Below are 18,159 nucleotides of genomic sequence, written 5' to 3'. Positions count from 1 at the left end.
ACATGGGAAATAAAAATTCTGTCACAAATAACATATACACGCTCTAATATCTATGATAAATTTCAAAACTTCACACTTCCCGCCGGCATTTGGCAACATTGGTAATTGCTTGTTTTTGAAACTTTTGACAGTTGCCAACTTTTGGAAAATATCGAAATTGCGCACCCTTGATGTCCACTTATACAAGTATTAGAAGAACAAACACTGTCTTGTCCAGAACACACAAAAAAGACCATTGTATTTGCATAATCTGAAAAATAGAACTAGTACATTGTGCGGGCGACGGTTGAATCGTTGAATAAAGCATTTATGCAACGCAACCAAATCAATATATCTGAAAAATCCTATTCTGAAACATTCTTGGCATCTTCTACAACGTTTGTTTTCTCTGAAAACTGTTTTTATAAATATCCTATAATAACATTTATTTCAGCATGGGTGAAGCCGACGAAACACCATTTGGGTTTTCGTGGTTTCGACCCAAAGGATTACAATGGCTTTCAAATTTTATTCCGTTTATGTCAATTTTATCAGCGAATGCAATGTTGCAAGGTGCAATTGTAAATGGATTGGTTTCAGTTTCCATCAGTTCGATTGAAAAAAGGTGAGCAGAACTGCTGAATTTGTTGAACTTTAAAAATTAATTTAAAAAAAACAAATAGGTCAGTCGAGAATTGGTTCTTTTTCTGAGAAAAGTTGAATTCTCCTTCTGAATTTAAACTTTTTTGATCACGATTGCTTGGAAGATTTTAGCCGCCTCTTGTCAAACCTTGGAAACTTTCTGGCAACATTTTGCACGTAAGAAAACCAGACAATCGTCTAAAGTTTAAAATAACCCGTTATGAATTCATTTTTCTTTCACCAAGTTATAAAAAAACTTCTTACTTTCAGATTCAAACTAACCTCTACGCAGAGTGGGATTTTCGCGGCAACATATGACGTTTTTGTAACAGTAATGCTCATTCCGCTAGCATTGTACGCAACCAAAGGTACCGTTTGTCTAATTGTCCCAGCTTATAACAGCCTGTTTCAGTGAATAAAGTAAAATGCATCGGACTGGGAATGATGATTGTTGGAATTGGGAGCATTCTGGTCATCATTCCAGAATACACAGCAGGACCATATTCTGTTGGCGAAGTGAAGAAAGATGTTTGTGTTACCGGTGGTCCTGATAAAGTTTGTAGTGAGGGAAGCTCGGACACGTTTTCTGCGCATAGGTAGGGTTTTACTTCGATTAATGTATCTACCAAGAACTATATATAGAAAAATTTCAAAAAATGATCAGCAAAGAACAAATCAATATTTATTTTCCAGAGAGCTTTTACTGCTTCTACTTTCCCAAGCTTTTGTTGGAATCGGAGCGAGCCCATTGTTCACTTATGGAATCACATGCTTAGATGAATTTGACTCTCATAAACGAACTGGAAGGAATCTAGGTATCAATTTATCATCAATACAAAAATTCTAAGAGTATTAATTACAGCTCTCTACATGATTGCTTCAACTGTTGGACCTGCCCTAGCATTTGTAGGTTGTGGGTTTATGCTCCGATTGTGGGGCGATTGGAGGACAAGTCCAGCTGAGTAAGTATTCTAAATTATTGTTTACCAAAAATTCACACAATTTTAAGAATGGGCATTGATAACAGTGCAGACCCACGGTTTATTGGAATGTGGTGGATTGGATTTGTGGTGTGTGGATTTGTTGCTCTCTTTACAGCGTTCCCCTTGATTATGTTTCCAAAAAGGCTGAAAGGTGAGCTTTTTCCAAACACACTTTCAGTTATTTCAACATTTATAGATACTACCGTTCGTAAAGCAAACGATGTTCACAGAACTGACGCCTCGTTGGATAAAGACTTTTCGGATCATAAGTACGAGTTTTTCAAGATTATATTTGTAAGTTGAATTTACTCCGATTTCAAAAAAAAAATTAAACTGTTAAGATGTTATTCAAAAACAAAACCTGCATGTGTGTAATTTTGATGCAGACAATTGAAGCCATGCTCATGAATGGATATATCACTTTTATTCCAAAACTGCTGGAAACCCTTCTTGGTTTCTCATCAGGAAATGCAAGTCTTATAACAGGTACGGTACATCCAAAAGAGTAATTTAGTATAATCAAATTTAGGTGGGGTTGTGGTGCCTGTTGGAATTGTGGCCAGCTACATTGGCGGAAGAATCTCCAAACTTTTTGAAAATCGCTTCAAGCCGTCTATGTATTTCGTGATAGTTTTTGGGATAATGGCGGCTGGATGCAGTAGTTGTTTGCTCATTCGGTGCGAGTCTTTGAATGTTTATGGAGTAAATGTTCCTTCTTCTGAGTAAGATTTATTTTATTTATTCGAATTTTATATGAAGAATTGAACAAAAAAACAACTTCAGCCTTCCGAGATATGGTGCATTGGAAACTTGCAGTGAAAACTGCCATTGCGATTCATTTTTCAACCCAGTCTGTTCAGAAGATAGCAAATTAACTTTCCTTTCACCTTGCCATGCTGGTTGTGCAGATATGCCTGTAGGTTGCAATTACTAAAAAAAAGAGTAGCATAATTCCTTATAGGGCATAAAGTTTGGAGCATCAAACTGGACAAATTGTGGATGCTCAAAAAACACTATTGTGAAGAAGGGATATTGCGATGCTTCATGTCAGAAACAGATCTACCAATTTATCATAATGTTCATAGCTCTTTCCTTCTGCATTTTTATCACAGCTCCGGTCCTGCAAAGTTCTTCACTGCGAGTTGTGAATCATAAACATCGTGATCACTTCACTTGCTTCGGTTGGCTTTGGATGAGGATTCTTGGAAGTATTCCAGGAGCAATAGTGTTTGGATACATCATTGATGTCAATTGCATGTATTGGCAAAAGGACTGCGTGTCTCAAAAATGCCAATTCTATAATGCTTCAAATCTAGGATGGGCATTCTTCTATTTCAGTGAGTTTTGTGGGAATATCTAAACTACAGAAAATATGGTAGAACATTTTAATAAATTAAGTTAATTACTCGGATCAATTACTCGAAAAAAAACCAATTTTTTCTAAGTACCACGGAATAAACGTGTGGGTTCGGGAATTATAGCCACAACCGGTGTTCACAGTACATTTTTTCCGAATTACGTCTATAAGATTCAATAATTCATCTTAAATCATTGAAAAATATACTTTTTGACAATTGTAGCATTCAGCAGTTTTGACAATTGCCCTCAAAATTGCAGCTTTAGCTAAATGAAAAAATTAAATTATAGATGTTCTGAAAATACCCTGTTATCAAGTAATGTTCTATTTCAACTTTTTCAAAAGATGAGGTGTTATTCTAGTCTTATTTGTATTGTTGCTCTTTGTTTCAATAACAAATCTAAAAATCTGAATTTCAGCGATTGCCGTCAAGTTCACCGGAGGGATTCTGCTTTTCCTTGCCGCATACTGCTACCAAGAGTCCGATAAATCGAATGGCAAAGAGTCGTGTCGAACGTTAGAGACTGATACTTCTGAATCTGTCAAAATGTCATATGAAAAGGTGCAACTGTGAAGATAGTTTTATTTTTAGTTAAACTAACAAGTTGCGTTTAGAATTTGCCGAGCGGATTGTCGCCCGAAACAATGGTGTACTAGTTCGTCATCTTCAGTTTTTCGACGTGTTTATTTTTTCTGTTAACGGGATATAATCGTCCACTTTCAAAGTCAACTTTACAAATCCGGGTGTTCTCCTATCTGTGTTTGATTTCTATTTCTAAGTTCATCGAACGAATATCTATTTTGTGTGATCTTAAATTATTTGCATTTGGTTGTTGTTTATATGTTTTATTGTCATTTATTCTGCCATACCTATCATTTTTGAAATAAAGAATTCTCTTCATAAATTTATCAATCAATGTTCTCACGATTTTCGGATTGAGGGATTCGTCAATTTATAATTGATTTTGACTTATGCAACCCCAATAATTATGCGAAGCCGGTTTCAATATACTCCCCAATTTCGGGAACAATTCCGAAATCTGAAGGAGATTAGATATGATGACATAATTTTGTCTTCCCTCGCCTCGCCTCACTCTAAATTCATATATTAATGTTTCGTTTGCAGATGCAGATATGTAATATCTCCAAATACTTTCTGATAAATAACTAACATGCTAAACTGTTCGGTCGTCTGACAACACGTTCAAAACTGGTTCAATCTATTTATTGATTATTATTCTACTAATTCCTTCTCCGTGCGTTTCCTATCAAATGAGTCACTTACTAATCCAAGAATATGAAATTGAAAGTGTTTGAAAATAATTCAGATACAGAAATTAAACCTAACATCCTTTTTTGATCTTGATTGAATTTGACTTTTTTAATCCAAAATTTTTAAAGGATAAATTTGCCAGGCAGTTGTGCAATTAACTAAAAATCTGAAATCTAGAGAAATACTGTAAATTTTTTAATATAATTATACGTCTATTACGTTGTTATCGAGGAAGTACAATTGTTTTTTTACAAAGTTCGTTTTTTTGATGGTCTCTTGGTAGACTGAACTCTTCCCTTCTCTCTAGCAATACAGTCTACACAGAAAACAATGTGTAAAACGCAAAAAGCACCGAGCAGAATATGTCATATGAAAAATTGTACATCTCAAGTTTTACAACATGCCACCAATTCCTATTAAGGGGTAGAATATCTGAAATTGGTATTAGAACGAGATTGCTCTGTTCGTTCAAAAGAGCGATTTTTGTGTTGACATACATAGTACAACTCCTCAATACTTGATATTAAACTTCACGGTAAGTTTTTCAACCTTGCCGATAATCAGTGAGAAATGATGAAAAGCTCGCTAGAAATTTGAAAATCACGTCCAGACTCAGGTCCAAGCCTTAACTAGCAGGACTTGGCTCAGTCATGACTCAAATTAAAGCAGTGTATCTGACTCTTAGATCCAATATTTGTAATAAACTTTCAAAAATTCGTGCAAGTTTTGAATGACGCAAGTGTTTTGTTATTGTGAAAACTTATTTTTGATTGAAGCCTCCGGAAGCCATTATGAAATATAAAATGTGCACATTTTGATTTTTGAAATATATACTAATTTTGCATATTTATTAACCTTATAGTTAAAATATGTTCATCCTTATCAATCTCTTTGTAAAAGTGTGAAAGCTACGGTTATGCTATCATCAATTACTGTAGCCGTAACGCGACCACACATATATCCTTATCATGATATCACTTCCACCGGGTTTCTTTTCAGCCAACTATAATCACTCAAGACACAAAATTATTGATAGTTTTGCAAACACTACAACTTCATATATTGTGTCTTCTGTTATTTCACTATATACATAGCTACTATATTATTTAAATCTTAAGTCATATTCATTTTTTTTTATTTAGCATAACGGTTTTTTAACCATTTCCTTCCTAAATACCGTAATCCAGTGTTTAATTAAATTTCCGCCGCATGGAACGATACCAGATTAGTCACCCTTCGCCCGGCCAAATTTTCTTTTTGTTCATTTCGCTTCCGGTCGTTCATTTTCCGTATGCTATCGTTTTTCGTGGCAAGGAGGAATCCCTCATTTTGTTTCTTTTTCCACTTCACCTATTTGCAACATATTTTAAGCTTTACTACCATATTGCAATTAGTGAACGAATTAAGCTTTAACTTTATCAGCACATGACAAGAACGAACATTTGTCTTTTACACTTTTGGATTATAATACTACGAAAGTCTTGGCCTAATCGAATTGTTCGAGAAGAAGGAGCTTAGGAAGTTCAGTTTGCCCATGTTACAATAAGTCCAAGGCTGCACGGAAATTGAAATCTGAACAAAGGTCACTCACAAACAAATAGTTTAGCGGCGTGGTCACGCTGTCATATCAACCAATTCAATATCGGTGGGCTACACGACGAAGACTTGAAAAAAACGAAAATCTGTTCAGTTATCTTGATGATATACCTGATGCCAGTGTTTGTTCGATTTGGAAGAAAACGTGATAGACCTACCAACTTCAGATTATGATAGTTTCCGTTGGAGGAACAGGACAATGGAAACAATTATGAACATCACTTGTGTCCAGCAAATGACGTTAACGATAGTTCAATTCTTTTGACCCTCCCAAAGTGATTAATTGCAGCTTGACCCCTCAGCTTCTTTCTCCTTGATTTTTTACAGCTTCTTCCAAAAATATAACAACTGTACACTTTACTTCCAAGACTAGAACAATTAGTGGATAACCTAACACACAATGCATTCGTTTTCACCTAATTCTAACCCCCTACCAACTTCTCGTCACTTTTTCGTTTACCACACCCATTAGAAATCCTGCCCTTCTTTGTTGAGGGCAAAAGTGTTACGCAACACTATCCACCTCCTCAAATCCGGTTAATAAACGGAAGGTGAGAAAACGAAAAAAAGTATTTACGCTTGAATTCAGAGTATTAGCATCAATATGAATATGCCTTGTATCTCTTTTCGCCATTTTTTCCCCCGATAGTTTCGATGTGTGTTTCGGAAAGGAGAACAAAAAAGAGAAAGGACTTGCAAATCACATATCATTTCACACCACATCAATCATACCGACGATGTCTTACAAATATTTTTGCGGGCACTGATGGTTTGCAACTGATCCCTCTTTAGTTCTTTGTGCCAGCGATAAGTGTGTTTAAATATTGAAATAGTGTGCGAAATTGAAATAACGAGAACAAACAGCTATTACTGAATTACTTGGATGAAGGAGATGACACATAGCTTCATAAATTCGTCATTGTAACACACTTAGCGAAAGTTTTCGAAACGAACAGTTTGATGAATTGAACTCTCAATCAACCCAGCTACTACAATCTGGATATAGTAATTATCCGCACGCGTTTCATACTTTCTCTAAATGAGTTTTCAGGTGTTATACTTTGCAAATGAGAGTGCTAATGGTCTTGTTTGAAATCGAAATGTGAATTCAAATTTAAACTAGGATTGCGAAAAGAAAGTAACACCTGCTTCCTACAGGGTGGGCTAACTTACATTCCAATATATGATTCACTAAGTAACGTCACCCTCTTTCTGATTCATCATATCCCACCGCCGTTCGTTGCATGCCGACAAACCTAAAGACCTATTCGCCTCCCCACTCCACCCCCCCCCCCCAAATATACGTCTTAATGTTTCTCATCAGCTTGCAACGTTCGAGAAAACTAGGCGCAACAGTGAAGTAGAACATTATTGTGAAAGAAGAGAGAAGCCTCAACAGTTTCTCACCTCATACAGCGCCTCCTTCTCCATTTCGTCCCACCTCCATCGCAAATCTCGCCAAAAAAAAAAGTGACTCATTTGACAAACCGCCGACCCAATGCACTCATTTCATAACCGTTTTTCTTCACAACTCATTCACCTGTCCGCAGCTGTCTTCTCATCATTCACAGTATGTCCCAGCAGTGTCATCTCGGCCACACCCATAACAGCGCAGCATACTGTAGAAGTCGTCATATGTAAATGCAGTGCCCTCTTCTTTTTTCGACGACGACGACTTTCTGCTTCTTCTCCTCGACCAGTTATTATTTGGTATCCTGACGCGTTTCTAGAAGTTTAGAACTATGTCGTCACTTTTTTCTCACTCCGATCAAGTGGCGCCCGGATTTTCCTCTATTTGACGAATTTCTAGATATATAAGGTTGAGAAGTATGTATGTTGACTTTTCTAAACACCATTTCACGTCATCTTTATGATGCAATGTTTACTGTTCCAATTATCTAACTTTCTATCTAAGCATCAATATTTCTTGAGTTTCCCTTCATCGAAAAACTTATGTAGTCGTTGAGTGAATAAAAACTAAAAACTTCTACACGCTTCATACCTAAAAATCCAGCGACGAGAGTAGTTTGAGATGTTTTCTTCGATTTGCTACCTCTCCCCTTCCTACCTAGCCTACCTACCTACCTATCTCCCTTACGCTAATAGTATTCTTTAAAAATTGTCAAAACTTCTTCAATTGCACACGCTGCTCATAAACTATCCGAATATTGCCACCAACATTTAAAATGCGTTTTGCAAATTGCACACTAACATGTTTGCAATAGTTTGCTAATCGCAACTCTTGGTAAGTCGCGATTTTAAAAATATTTCATTCTGTCACTAGTTCTTTTTTTAACAAATATGCCGTCATTATCTCATCTTCACTTGAAAAAACGGAAACAACCTGCAAATTTAATTCGCGATGTGCACATTGAGCCCGATTTTGTTAGTGATAAGCTAAGAACTATTCATCTGTTGTGAACAAATTTTGGGTTTCACATTTTTTGTGGTTTCGCTTTTTTTTGCAGAGAGACACACGTTGAAATAAAAGTTTGAGTTTAATAGTGTAATGTTTCGTTTATAGTAAGTGAATTGGCCAGAATTGACCACCATTTGGTATCAGAATTTTCAGTATGTGTTAAGTATTTAAATATTAGTTAATTTAAGTTTTAGTTATTAGTATAGTTAAGTATTTGCTGATACAGTATATTTTTAAGCTCCCCCCCCCCCCCCGCCCCTCATAGGAACAATACCGGCTCAATTGTGTTGTTCAATTTTAAGGTTTCCAAATTTATAATTGAATGTTTGTTTTCGCTAATTCGATTAACACCTTTTTGGAAGTGAGTCTGGCAATTAAAATTGTGTGTTTTGTTTAGTTCCTCAATTTTTTCCGAACCTTGTTACAATTGGAGTCTTGTAAAACCTGCAGCTTTGAAACAATGAAACTGAACTGCTTTTCCTTTCTGATAGTGTCCGAGTGTTTTTTTTTTTGAAATTCTGCATCATTTTTCTACCACACCCAATTCTGCCATCGTTCTCAAAGACAACAAGTTTTTATTGTTGTCTACTTTTATCAATCTTGTCACTTACAATTAACACATTACTCATTATGATTTATTGTTCCAGTTGAAAATTTCAGACAAAACAAAACAATGGTGCTCAGGATACAAGACATAGCAATCGTCTTTCTCCTCATTGTCCTAATGGATTTTGCATTGGCCCATGAAAAGTAAGCGTGTACTCCTTAGTCTAGAAACATTTGAGTTTTGATACCAGACACCAGTGTCTCCAAAGAATAAAACAACTGTCGGACATTTATGAGTTGATGGGCGCTTCCGTTGCCAAAAAAAGCTAAATTTTTACGAGCGCCGCTCATGAAATTGCCTCTCTCGTATGTCCGTCTTTCTTGATCATCAAAAAACGGTTGTAAAATTTGGGTCGTCTTGTAGATTCTTGGTGAGGAAAGGAGGACGACTGGATCGACTGCACAAGCGAACGTTGCACGACTGGAAGAACGCCGTCCATAAACATCGTCACCGACGACACAGGTACTGTACAACAGGTGGATCCAGGGGAGAGAAATGAGGGAAATTGGGAAGGGAACAGTGAACAGGGGGGAATTATAAGATCACGCATGACTAATGATTCTATTAATCAAGTTTTGGAAAAGTTCACCAGATTTATATACCTTTGCCTAATTGCCCATTCCTAGAATTGGAGAACAAATATTACGGGAAGTGCTGGTCATAATTTTATCCAAAATTGATAGTTATCCAACATTTTCAAATGAGCATAAGTTTAAAACAACGATATTACGCTAGAAAAGTTAACAAGTTTACCCCATTCAAAATATATCAGTACAATTTCAACAAAAGCTATTTTGGTCAACATCTAACAAGTTCACTGTTGATTTTTGTTGATAGTATTCAAAAAGACGTAGAAATTTTTCTATTTTCACTTAAAAAATTATATCGCGTTATCAAAAAATTGAGCTACACTTGGCCCAACCTTCATAAACATTTTTAAATGTCTCTGGTGGCTTTAAGTGACTTTCTATAAACGTTCAGCAAACATTTTTATTATACATTTTAAAAATATAGCATACTCGAGATCTTCTAAGAATAGCAACATCAAAATTGGCCAAAACATTGAAGAATGGAAAAGTTGTACTATAGACATTTATCATGTCCTCTGTAGCACTGTTTTCTCTTCTCTGCGGCCTCTTGAGTTTGGCTCGTTGAGTAGCGTTTTTGACAGGACCTGACAAATTCTCGCGAAATTGTCAAGAGAATTCATGATGTTTCTTATTTCTAGGCACAAGAGGCGACGTCATTACAGAGATGGTGGTTTTCGGGTCGACAACATACTTGCACAAATGGACTCTTTCGTCCGCCCTCGCTTCGGACGATCCGTGGGATATGCCGAGTGGCGGAATCATGGTCACACAGGAATTGACGTGACATAGCTTAAAGAATGACACAAAGAAAGATATCAATATTTGACTGAAGAGCGTCAAAGTTCAACAAATGTTTGTGAATATAAGTATAGAAAAGCAGTCCTCCCTTATCCCCCAATGACTTATTCCTCTTCTTTCGTTTCACAGCTTTATCAATCACTTTACAACTATCTTCTCCATTCCTTTCTCCCCCACCCACGCTTTCGGCTCTTTGACTTTACTATTTATAGTGACCTCATGGTCACAACAATTCTCTCATTTTTTTTCTCGAAAACTTTCACTTCAAAACTGTGCATTGTGTGTTCATTTGAATTTTCACCCCCATTTATTTATTCATCTTTTTACTTTTCTACATTTTCTTATTTCGATACTTTTCTTTGATCCCATTTTATCCTCATGCAGATGAAGTCTTTCACTTTGTTCTTTACTCATTGAGGGAAATAAAACAAATGTTTTCGGGATCTCCACGTCATTTCAAAAGACCTATCGGCCGATAAAACACACCAGATGATGTGAGTGGGCCTGGGTCGAGCTGCACATTTTGGAGAAACCCAAAAACCGTGTTTCATAAGTTTGAATACAATGACTTTGTTTTTTTGAAGGATTTTTGTGCAGCGTTGTTTTAAAAAACGGTTTTCATAAGATTTTTATCACAGTTGAACTCCTATATTTCTTCCCTCACTAATTCTTGATGTGTGGACAAAACTGTAAGTCTGATCAAGGCAACAACACAACATAGACCACTTTTCTAGTCCAGTAAAAAATCGAACTCTGATATTCAGACTGGTATCACTTCTTAGAGTCAGAAGATGGTACAGCTTGGGAAAAACTTGGAAAAACTATCCCAGACTGCCAAAACTGAAGCTTAAAGTGAGCACAAAATTGCTCCAAACTTTTTTTGCAGCTCACATTCGGTCCAAGTGTTGTTCAATTTATGATGATTATCAGTCTGTTTTGCCAAATTCGGATCCAACTTTTTTTTTTTTTTTAGGAGAATTTATTTTAAAGCTCGCCATTGAAATACATGTAAAAATCTAAGCTTTTAAATTTAACAGAAAATGAGATTATCTTTTTTGGAATGAAACCTAGAATTTTCAAAATAACTAGCATCTCAAAATAACTAGCATCCAAGATGCTCTTTGTTTTCATAAATTTTAGTTGTTTCCAGTCCCGAAAAAAAATTTCAATCATTTCCTTAGGTTCAATAAGTGTTTTGTCTGGTCTCTTGTTGCAATTTTTGAAAAAGGAATAACATTGTGCTCAGACTGAAAAATGAAAAAAGATGATGTAAGTTGGTCTAGGCTTTAATTCCAGTTTCCGTTCCACTAGTGATCTTATCATTTATTCATATCAAGTTTCATTTGATGTTCGATTCATTGTAGGTTTCATTGTTCCCTCTGACTATTCATCAAGTTCTATGAAACCATTGTGGCTTACTAGTTCCCCAAAGTTGGAAAGATCTGGAGAAAGAAAAACAAGTATCCCAAAAGCCCAAACCTTTTTTTTCCAAATGTTGAGCCTCTAAAGTTGATGAATGGGGTGAGAGAGGTTTTCATGGTTTTATGGCCCATCAGTTCCAGTAGAGTTCCTCATATCTTTTCGCACTTCATTTTTCAATCTGTTAAGAGTAATTCCCCCACAACTTTTAGCATCCTCAATCCTGGTTCCACCCACAAACACCCACACTCCATTGAATATAAGATTATAAAATATAAGTTAAAATACGAAAAGATGCAAAACTGTGACGACGAAACTTAACAACCTGCTGACGTGTCAAATATTTCCGCATCTTACCTTCGTGGGCATCTTCTAACTCATAAATTTATGATGTTCGAATCCCGGCGCCAAGTGATGTAAACTCATTTAATATTTGAGGAAAAAGCATAGACGAATCCATTTTGCATCTAATTTATTTTTCTAGTTTCACACCCATGTTTCGCTTGGCATAATCAGTGTTTGAGCGCACTTTTTGCAAGGTGCGTCTTCTTGTAAAGAAAGATTTTCAAAAAAGTGCAAAAGTGGGGGAGATTGAAAAACGATAAGAAGGTTTCATGTCAAACAAGGACACACGAATATATAAATACGGGTCATTTTTCAAACTTTCCATTGTGACTTTTTGGAATATTTTTTTCGTAAAAATGAAATCGATTTTCTGACCAATATCTCAACTTTAAAACTTCTAATTCTGCTTTTTTTCAATCTTCTGTAAACAGGAGTGCGTCGAAATTTCGGCAGTTTCGGCATATTGCCAAAAGTTTATAGTCCAACAATTGCCGGAACTGGTGATTTAGCTAAACAATAAACCTCAAAATATTAGGTATTTCAGTAAGAAAATGACCTATTGATTATGACTTTGAATCAAGTTTTGATATATTTTTAATTTTTGAAATATGATGAAAATTAAAAATTATCAAAAATTCTGGCAATTTTGGCACATCGGCACACAATGCGAAATTTGCGGCAACTGCCGATTTTTAAAAAACTTTATTTGTTTGGTATAACAGTTAGGCACGCATTTTGGAAATAAACCGATCTTTTATTGGGAGAAGTGCCAGTTAAAGTGCTGGACCAAGTAAAATGTTTCCAAAAAACCAGACACGTATTAATAAAACACTTCAAACTTTTTCAAATTTTACAACAATTTTCAATTAAAGTTTTGGCAAATTGGTAAATTTTCAAGAAATTTTTTTGCAAGTTTTAATTTTTAAATATACATTATAATTATTAGAATGTTTTCTGTATAGAAAATCTCTGCATCTGTTGGAAATGAATAAAAACTTCATAACAATTCTAAATTAAAAATTCAAGAACACTAGAACAAGCGTCCTCAAAATATTCACAAAATATTGTACACATTTTGTAGTACTTTTTCCATTATTAAAAAAAGCAAAACTAGCTTTTCCTTCCTTTCCGAAATTTAATGCTATTTTCAAGATGACTTTTTTGCTTGCGTTTTTCTCAGTTTCCTCACACACACACACACACAAGTAGGCGTGGCCTGTGGAACGTTTCAGAGCGCAGAACACCTGCATTTGATCTATTCACTTCTTGCTTTTGAAAAGCCCAAAGACACCCTACACTTCGGTTTCGTTTTGGAAACCATTGACATCATCCTATTTTCCATAAGAAGTTTCCTTGAGAAGAATCCATTTCGCAAATTTTTCATTAAAACGTTCAAAACTCATCAAACCATTTGTAAATAGTAATAAAGTATGTCCTGCGGCTATTTGCTTTCTCTTCGGAATCTACAACGCCCCCTCCTAATACATCGTTTCAGGTATAAAAAGACTGCGCCTAGCCGCTCGTCTCACTTTTTGCAGTTCATACTGAATAATGACTCAATTCTCTGCATTGGCACTTCTCCTTATTGTCTTCGTTGCCGCTTCTTTTGCTCAATCTTATGATGACGTCAGGTATAGTTTTTTCTTAAAACAATTTTTATCAATTACCCATATAAATCTATTGTAGTGCGGAGAAACGTGCCATGCGGAACGCCTTGGTTCGATTTGGAAGAGCTAGTGGTGGAATGAGAAATGCTCTCGTTAGATTCGGAAAGAGGTCTCCATTGGACGAGGAAGACTTTGCTCCAGAGAGCCCACTCCAGGGAAAACGGAACGGTGCCCCACAACCATTTGGTAAGTTGTCTTAAAATTTTTCTTCCGCTTTTTGCCTTTGCTTCATGTGTCGTTTATTTTGCTTTGCAGTTCGCTTTGGCCGATCCGGTCAACTCGACCACATGCACGACCTTTTGTCGACTCTTCAGAAGCTCAAGTTCGCCAACAACAAGTAATGACCGAGGACGACCGTCTTCTGCTCGAACAACTCCTGAGGCGAATTCATCATTAAAAATCATATGTTTTTCTCTCTCACACTCTCTTTTTTCATACTCTCTCTTGCTGTCTAGAATTTGATTGGTGTCGCTTAACCCCCCTTTCCCTCCGAAGGAAAGTTATCTCCCCAGATCTCTTTTGGTGTTTTTTATCAGCTAACAACACACATTTTCTGATATTTCTATGCTCTGTCTATGAACAATAAAGGCGTTGTTAATTACTCGCAAAATCACTTTGTTTATTTTTTTCACATTTTCAGATAGTGAACAAAAGAAAATTAAATTCTAAAATCTGAATCGGAAAATTCAAATTAAAAATTAAATTTATTTTTTTTATATTACACCTGTTTTTTTTCAAATATTAGATCAAAAACTATTCAACAAGTGGCATGTAAAGCATAGGATTAATCATTGCATATTTAGGATCGAATTCTGGAATTTTCGTGTAAACATCTCGAGAAACAAAGCCAAAATGATCGTAGAGACGTCGATTGAAAAGCGAGATCCTGCAATGAAAAAGTCAAGTTGTTACAGCTAGTTAGATCCTTACTTTCCACCAACAAGTCCAAAAAGAAAGTTGAGGTATCCTCTTCGAATTGCTCTAGGTTCAACAACAGCGTTCCATAAAACGTAACCCGTCGTGATTGCGTAAAGAATTACTTCTCCATTTTTGAATTTTGGCAAATAACCTCGATCAACTAGATCGAAATATACCGTCTGAAAAAATGTCATGAAGGGAGTTGGCGCTGATCACCTCGCTGTCGTCAGGATATCACCATGGAAGCCCGCCTTTCACATTTGGGATTCCACCCCGGTCGAGCAGCTCATCAAAATTCACATCTTCTTTGTTTCAGAGCTTTATTTTTAGAAGCTTACGCTGTTTGCAGCTAGGAAATTTAAACGAGGAGCAAAATATCATACCTCAATTGCTTTCCAGAGACAATACATAGCAATACTGACAGTGGGATAGAAGGCCATTGCAACTGATGCCAAACCAGCAGAAAATACATTATTGAGCACCGGAGGAACGTATTTAACCCGATTTAAAGAGCATCGAGTAGCCTAGAATTGTTTGAGAGTAAGTAAATTTATACTGAAAAAACTATTTACTAGATTCTAAAATTTAATAAATAAAGTTTAGTTGAAATTAAAGTCGCTAGTTTCTTAACCAGTCGCGAAAAGTTGCAAATTTTGCAAAAAAAAATGCGGCACCCGGGATTGACAGGAAACATTTTTATAAATGCAAAATTGTCCGACTTCAAAAATATTGCACCTCTAAATTCTGATAACTGCGGTATACTGACTTAATATACCGAAAAATAAAAAAAAATCGTACACTTCGCAAAGCAATTTAAACATAATTCAGCCACTTATGTTATCAAAAAAACTAGACAATTGTAACTTTTCCAGTTTTTCTAATAGTTGCACACTAGTCTGTTCCTGAAAAACGACTTCACAACAATTTGTATTGTAAGTTTAAAAATACCCTGTGAAAAATTATTCGAGACTACAATTTTTTACTTTTTTCTACTATCCAATAAACTTACATTGAAAATAAATGGTAAAAAGCCTGCAAAGAGTGGAAGTTTCAGATTTTCTTTAGATACCAGTAGTGTGATGAGATTCAATGGATTTTTGATAATTGTTCGTACATTTCTAATTACAGTAAGCACCGAGCTTGCTGTTAATCCAAATGTCATATTTTTAGCAAAACTCTGTAAAAGTTGCGGTATGTTTTTTTTTAACTGTGATGTTACTTCTACTGAGTGGCTAACGCAAGAATGTGGATGATTGCATAGTTCAGTTTTCTTATAATCACTTCTCAATTTTTCCAAAAACAATCTAAAATTGTCTGGAATTTTCTTCTCGTTTATCAAATTTTCCGATACATTTGACTTCAAAGCGACACTGAAAACAGAGAAGTTGACCGATTTGGATAATTCTGATTTATCTCCACCGGCATATCTTTTAGTAAGAGATGAATTATGCCGTAAGGAATTCTCAAGTGTCCTGCTCCGATTTCAATATTCGGAAGAGCAAACTAAAGCGAGAATTCAAGATGGGGGAGGACTAGTGTATAGGCTAAAGATTGTGGAATTTGCAACTTACTTCATGAATCCGTTAAAAGATTTCGGGAGCCTACCAATGCTCTGCAGCCAAGTGAATAGCATGAGTCCAATTCCAAATGGGATGCATTCTCCATATGTGTGCATTGTTACATAACCATGATTTGCTAAATGTCTGTAGTATGTTTCCGATGCCTTAAATGTTTTTGAATGAATAAAATAACACAATTAAAAATTCTACCAAATTGATTAAGTATAAAGCTAAGGCTGGCCTTCGTGATTTTTTCTCAACAAGAATTGCAATTCCAGATGCTAATATGCTTGACACCAAACCCATTGTAATTGGAGTAAAAAATCCAAGCCATTTTCTGAAAATATACAAGCAATGAAGCAATGAAGCAATGAAGAAAAATTCATTACCTAAATTTGCACAGTAAAATTAAGAAAAAGCACATATTGGTAACCAAGAAGAGAGAGCTTTGGCAAACATCAATTCCGAATTTCTTCCAATTAATCTTGTCTAGTCTTCCGCGTTTCGAAACTACATTTGTGATCTAAAATTAAATCAATGTGGAAATATGAGTTATGGATACATTGATCTCTTACCAAATAAAACGATGCATAAGTCTTGAGTGAAAAAATAAGTCCAACCGGTAATGCATCCTTAAATAAATGTAATATAAAGTTAAAGTTAGTTTTATAGGAGAAAAACTACTCAAAATGACAATAAACAATTCGAAATCGATTTTCGATATTTCTTGAGAACTTTTAAAATGCCCGAGATAAATGTTCAGTAAACTGAAATAAACTGCCTACATACTTATATGCGTTCAAATAATTTACAATAGTAAAGCGGCCGACGTCTTGAAAGTGCACTAGGTTAGAATTATTGAACATTTTTGTTATTCATGCAAAAAAAAAACGGTTATCGATGAACAATAATCAATTATGAATTAAATTTGGTTTTTCGTATTAATTTGATAATTAAATTCTAAGAAATGGATATGTGAAATGACAGGCAATTTATTCATAATAATGACATTTTGTGAACAGCAAAAAAATTAACAAACTTTTTTTAGTATTTTGTTTGTGAAAGTCGAGCATTACCATAAATGTTTAAGCAATTAAAAAATTTATGTTTTACAATTTCCCAAAATGTGAGCTGTTGAATTTTGTTTTTGGAAGTACTGCCAAAAGTATTATGGGTAAAAACCGAGTTTTTTTTTGCCAGTAAAAAAACTTTTTGAAAAGTTGACTAAAACCTGTAAATTATTGTGCTTTCGATCGAAACATTTGTTCTTGAGAACATACGCTCTTTGATAGTCGTACATATTATCAATAAATTAACTGCAGAATTTTCAGCATGACGAATTTGAATTTTATATTAGCTCCGTGATAACTCACTAATAAATTTGATTTTAATGATTTCGCAATTGAAAAATGATTGAAGATTTCTGAACCGATTAACCAAAAAAAAAACGATTAAATTTACAGCTACTTTTTCTCACGTTTTTCAAAACAAAGTTTAAGAAATGCTTTTTTTTTCCAAATTCTGATAATCTTGCAATTAAAAATAATAAAAAAACTCACAAAAAAAGCTCCATTGCAATCAGGGTTCCATGTATGAATAGTTTCATAGCAGGTGGCAGTTAAAATGGGCTGCCCCAAAGAATGAGCCAGTTTTGAAAGAGCGCCCATCTGTAAGAAATTTATGGTCACAGTTAGAAAATGATGTGAACAAGCACACGACGCGCTTATCATAATAATGATTTATAGAATTATCAGCCGGAGACTGTTTTTCTCTTTTGATGGTCAGCAAGTTTTTAAGTAAAGATTTCGTGAAATTATTGAACGAGTAAAAAGAAAACTGTTAAAAAAAAAGAGAGAATATCATGCCATAATCAGACCACATGCAAAAAAGATATCGCAACAATTTTATAGTTTCTGTGAAAGGTTTGTAATAAAATAACACCTAAAGTTTTTGATAACAAAATTAATTGCACACAAAGAATGATAATAAAACGTGTAAAAAAACATT

General features: G+C 35.2%; 4 protein-coding genes and 3 non-coding genes across 10 annotated transcripts; 4 read left to right on the top strand and 3 right to left on the bottom strand.

The window, feature by feature from the left end:
* Positions 1 to 427: 427 nt before the first annotated feature.
* Positions 428 to 3,863, top strand: K02G10.5 (Solute carrier organic anion transporter family member). 2 transcript variants are annotated; one of them, NM_001307867.4, is made up of 13 exons: positions 428 to 604; positions 892 to 989; positions 1,034 to 1,217; positions 1,315 to 1,436; positions 1,484 to 1,583; positions 1,631 to 1,755; positions 1,801 to 1,898; positions 1,946 to 2,090; positions 2,134 to 2,326; positions 2,388 to 2,520; positions 2,566 to 2,941; positions 3,381 to 3,523; positions 3,577 to 3,863. In NM_001307867.4, the coding sequence occupies exons 1-13, from the start codon at positions 435 to 437 to the stop codon at positions 3,616 to 3,618; spliced, it is 1,929 nt and encodes a 642-aa protein (NP_001294796.1). In that variant the 5' UTR covers positions 428 to 434; the 3' UTR covers positions 3,619 to 3,863. The 2 variants fall into 2 exon arrangements, with proteins under 2 accessions (NP_001294796.1, NP_001294795.1); NM_001307866.2 differs by having other exon boundaries at positions 434 to 604; positions 3,381 to 3,863.
* A 1,545-nt stretch (positions 3,864 to 5,408) lies between these two features.
* Positions 5,409 to 5,469, bottom strand: K02G10.13. Its single transcript, NR_070925.1, has one exon. It is a non-coding gene; the product is annotated as an Unclassified non-coding RNA K02G10.13 (non-coding RNA).
* A 1,679-nt stretch (positions 5,470 to 7,148) lies between these two features.
* Positions 7,149 to 7,266, bottom strand: K02G10.11. The gene has a single exon (NR_070924.1). It is a non-coding gene; the product is annotated as an Unclassified non-coding RNA K02G10.11 (non-coding RNA).
* A 1,643-nt stretch (positions 7,267 to 8,909) lies between these two features.
* K02G10.15 (Neuropeptide-Like Protein) lies at positions 8,910 to 10,636 on the top strand. The gene is made up of 3 exons (NM_001270084.4): positions 8,910 to 8,999; positions 9,220 to 9,318; positions 10,085 to 10,636. The coding sequence occupies exons 1-3, from the start codon at positions 8,923 to 8,925 to the stop codon at positions 10,233 to 10,235; spliced, it is 327 nt and encodes a 108-aa protein (NP_001257013.1). The 5' UTR covers positions 8,910 to 8,922; the 3' UTR covers positions 10,236 to 10,636.
* On the top strand, positions 10,209 to 10,351 carry K02G10.16. Its single transcript, NR_102182.1, has one exon. It is a non-coding gene; the product is annotated as an Unclassified non-coding RNA K02G10.16 (non-coding RNA).
* A 2,860-nt stretch (positions 10,637 to 13,496) lies between the features above and the next one.
* Positions 13,497 to 14,292, top strand: flp-11 (SPLDEEDFAPESPLQ-amide; the record flags this gene model as incomplete). Of its 3 annotated transcripts, none has more annotated exons than NM_001029582.4 (3): positions 13,497 to 13,639; positions 13,695 to 13,861; positions 13,990 to 14,286. In NM_001029582.4, the coding sequence occupies 3 exons, from the start codon at positions 13,560 to 13,562 to the stop codon at positions 14,070 to 14,072; spliced, it is 330 nt and encodes a 109-aa protein (NP_001024753.1). In that variant the 3' UTR covers positions 14,073 to 14,286. The 3 variants fall into 3 exon arrangements, with proteins under 3 accessions (NP_001024753.1, NP_001024752.1, NP_001024754.1); NM_001029581.9 differs by having other exon boundaries at positions 13,504 to 13,639; positions 13,931 to 14,292; NM_001029583.4 differs by having other exon boundaries at positions 13,560 to 13,639; positions 13,695 to 14,284.
* Positions 14,276 to 17,920, bottom strand: tmem-135 (Transmembrane protein 135 homolog). Its single transcript, NM_076399.10, has 10 exons — positions 17,712 to 17,920; positions 16,728 to 16,784; positions 16,542 to 16,675; positions 16,363 to 16,489; positions 16,165 to 16,316; positions 15,813 to 15,963; positions 15,603 to 15,770; positions 14,977 to 15,117; positions 14,606 to 14,772; positions 14,276 to 14,561 (listed from the first exon to the last, which is right to left on the bottom strand). Exons 1-10 carry the CDS (start codon positions 17,817 to 17,819, stop codon positions 14,429 to 14,431), a joined length of 1,338 nt encoding a protein of 445 aa, NP_508800.2. The 5' UTR covers positions 17,820 to 17,920; the 3' UTR covers positions 14,276 to 14,428.
* Positions 17,921 to 18,159: the final 239 nt, after the last annotated feature.

The sequence above is a fragment of the Caenorhabditis elegans genome, chromosome X (genome assembly GCF_000002985.6).
Source record: "Caenorhabditis elegans chromosome X".
Classification (NCBI taxonomy): Eukaryota; Metazoa; Nematoda; class Chromadorea; order Rhabditida; family Rhabditidae; genus Caenorhabditis; species Caenorhabditis elegans.
Note: the sequence above shows the minus strand (reverse complement) of the source record. Positions and strands in the feature narration are given on the sequence as shown.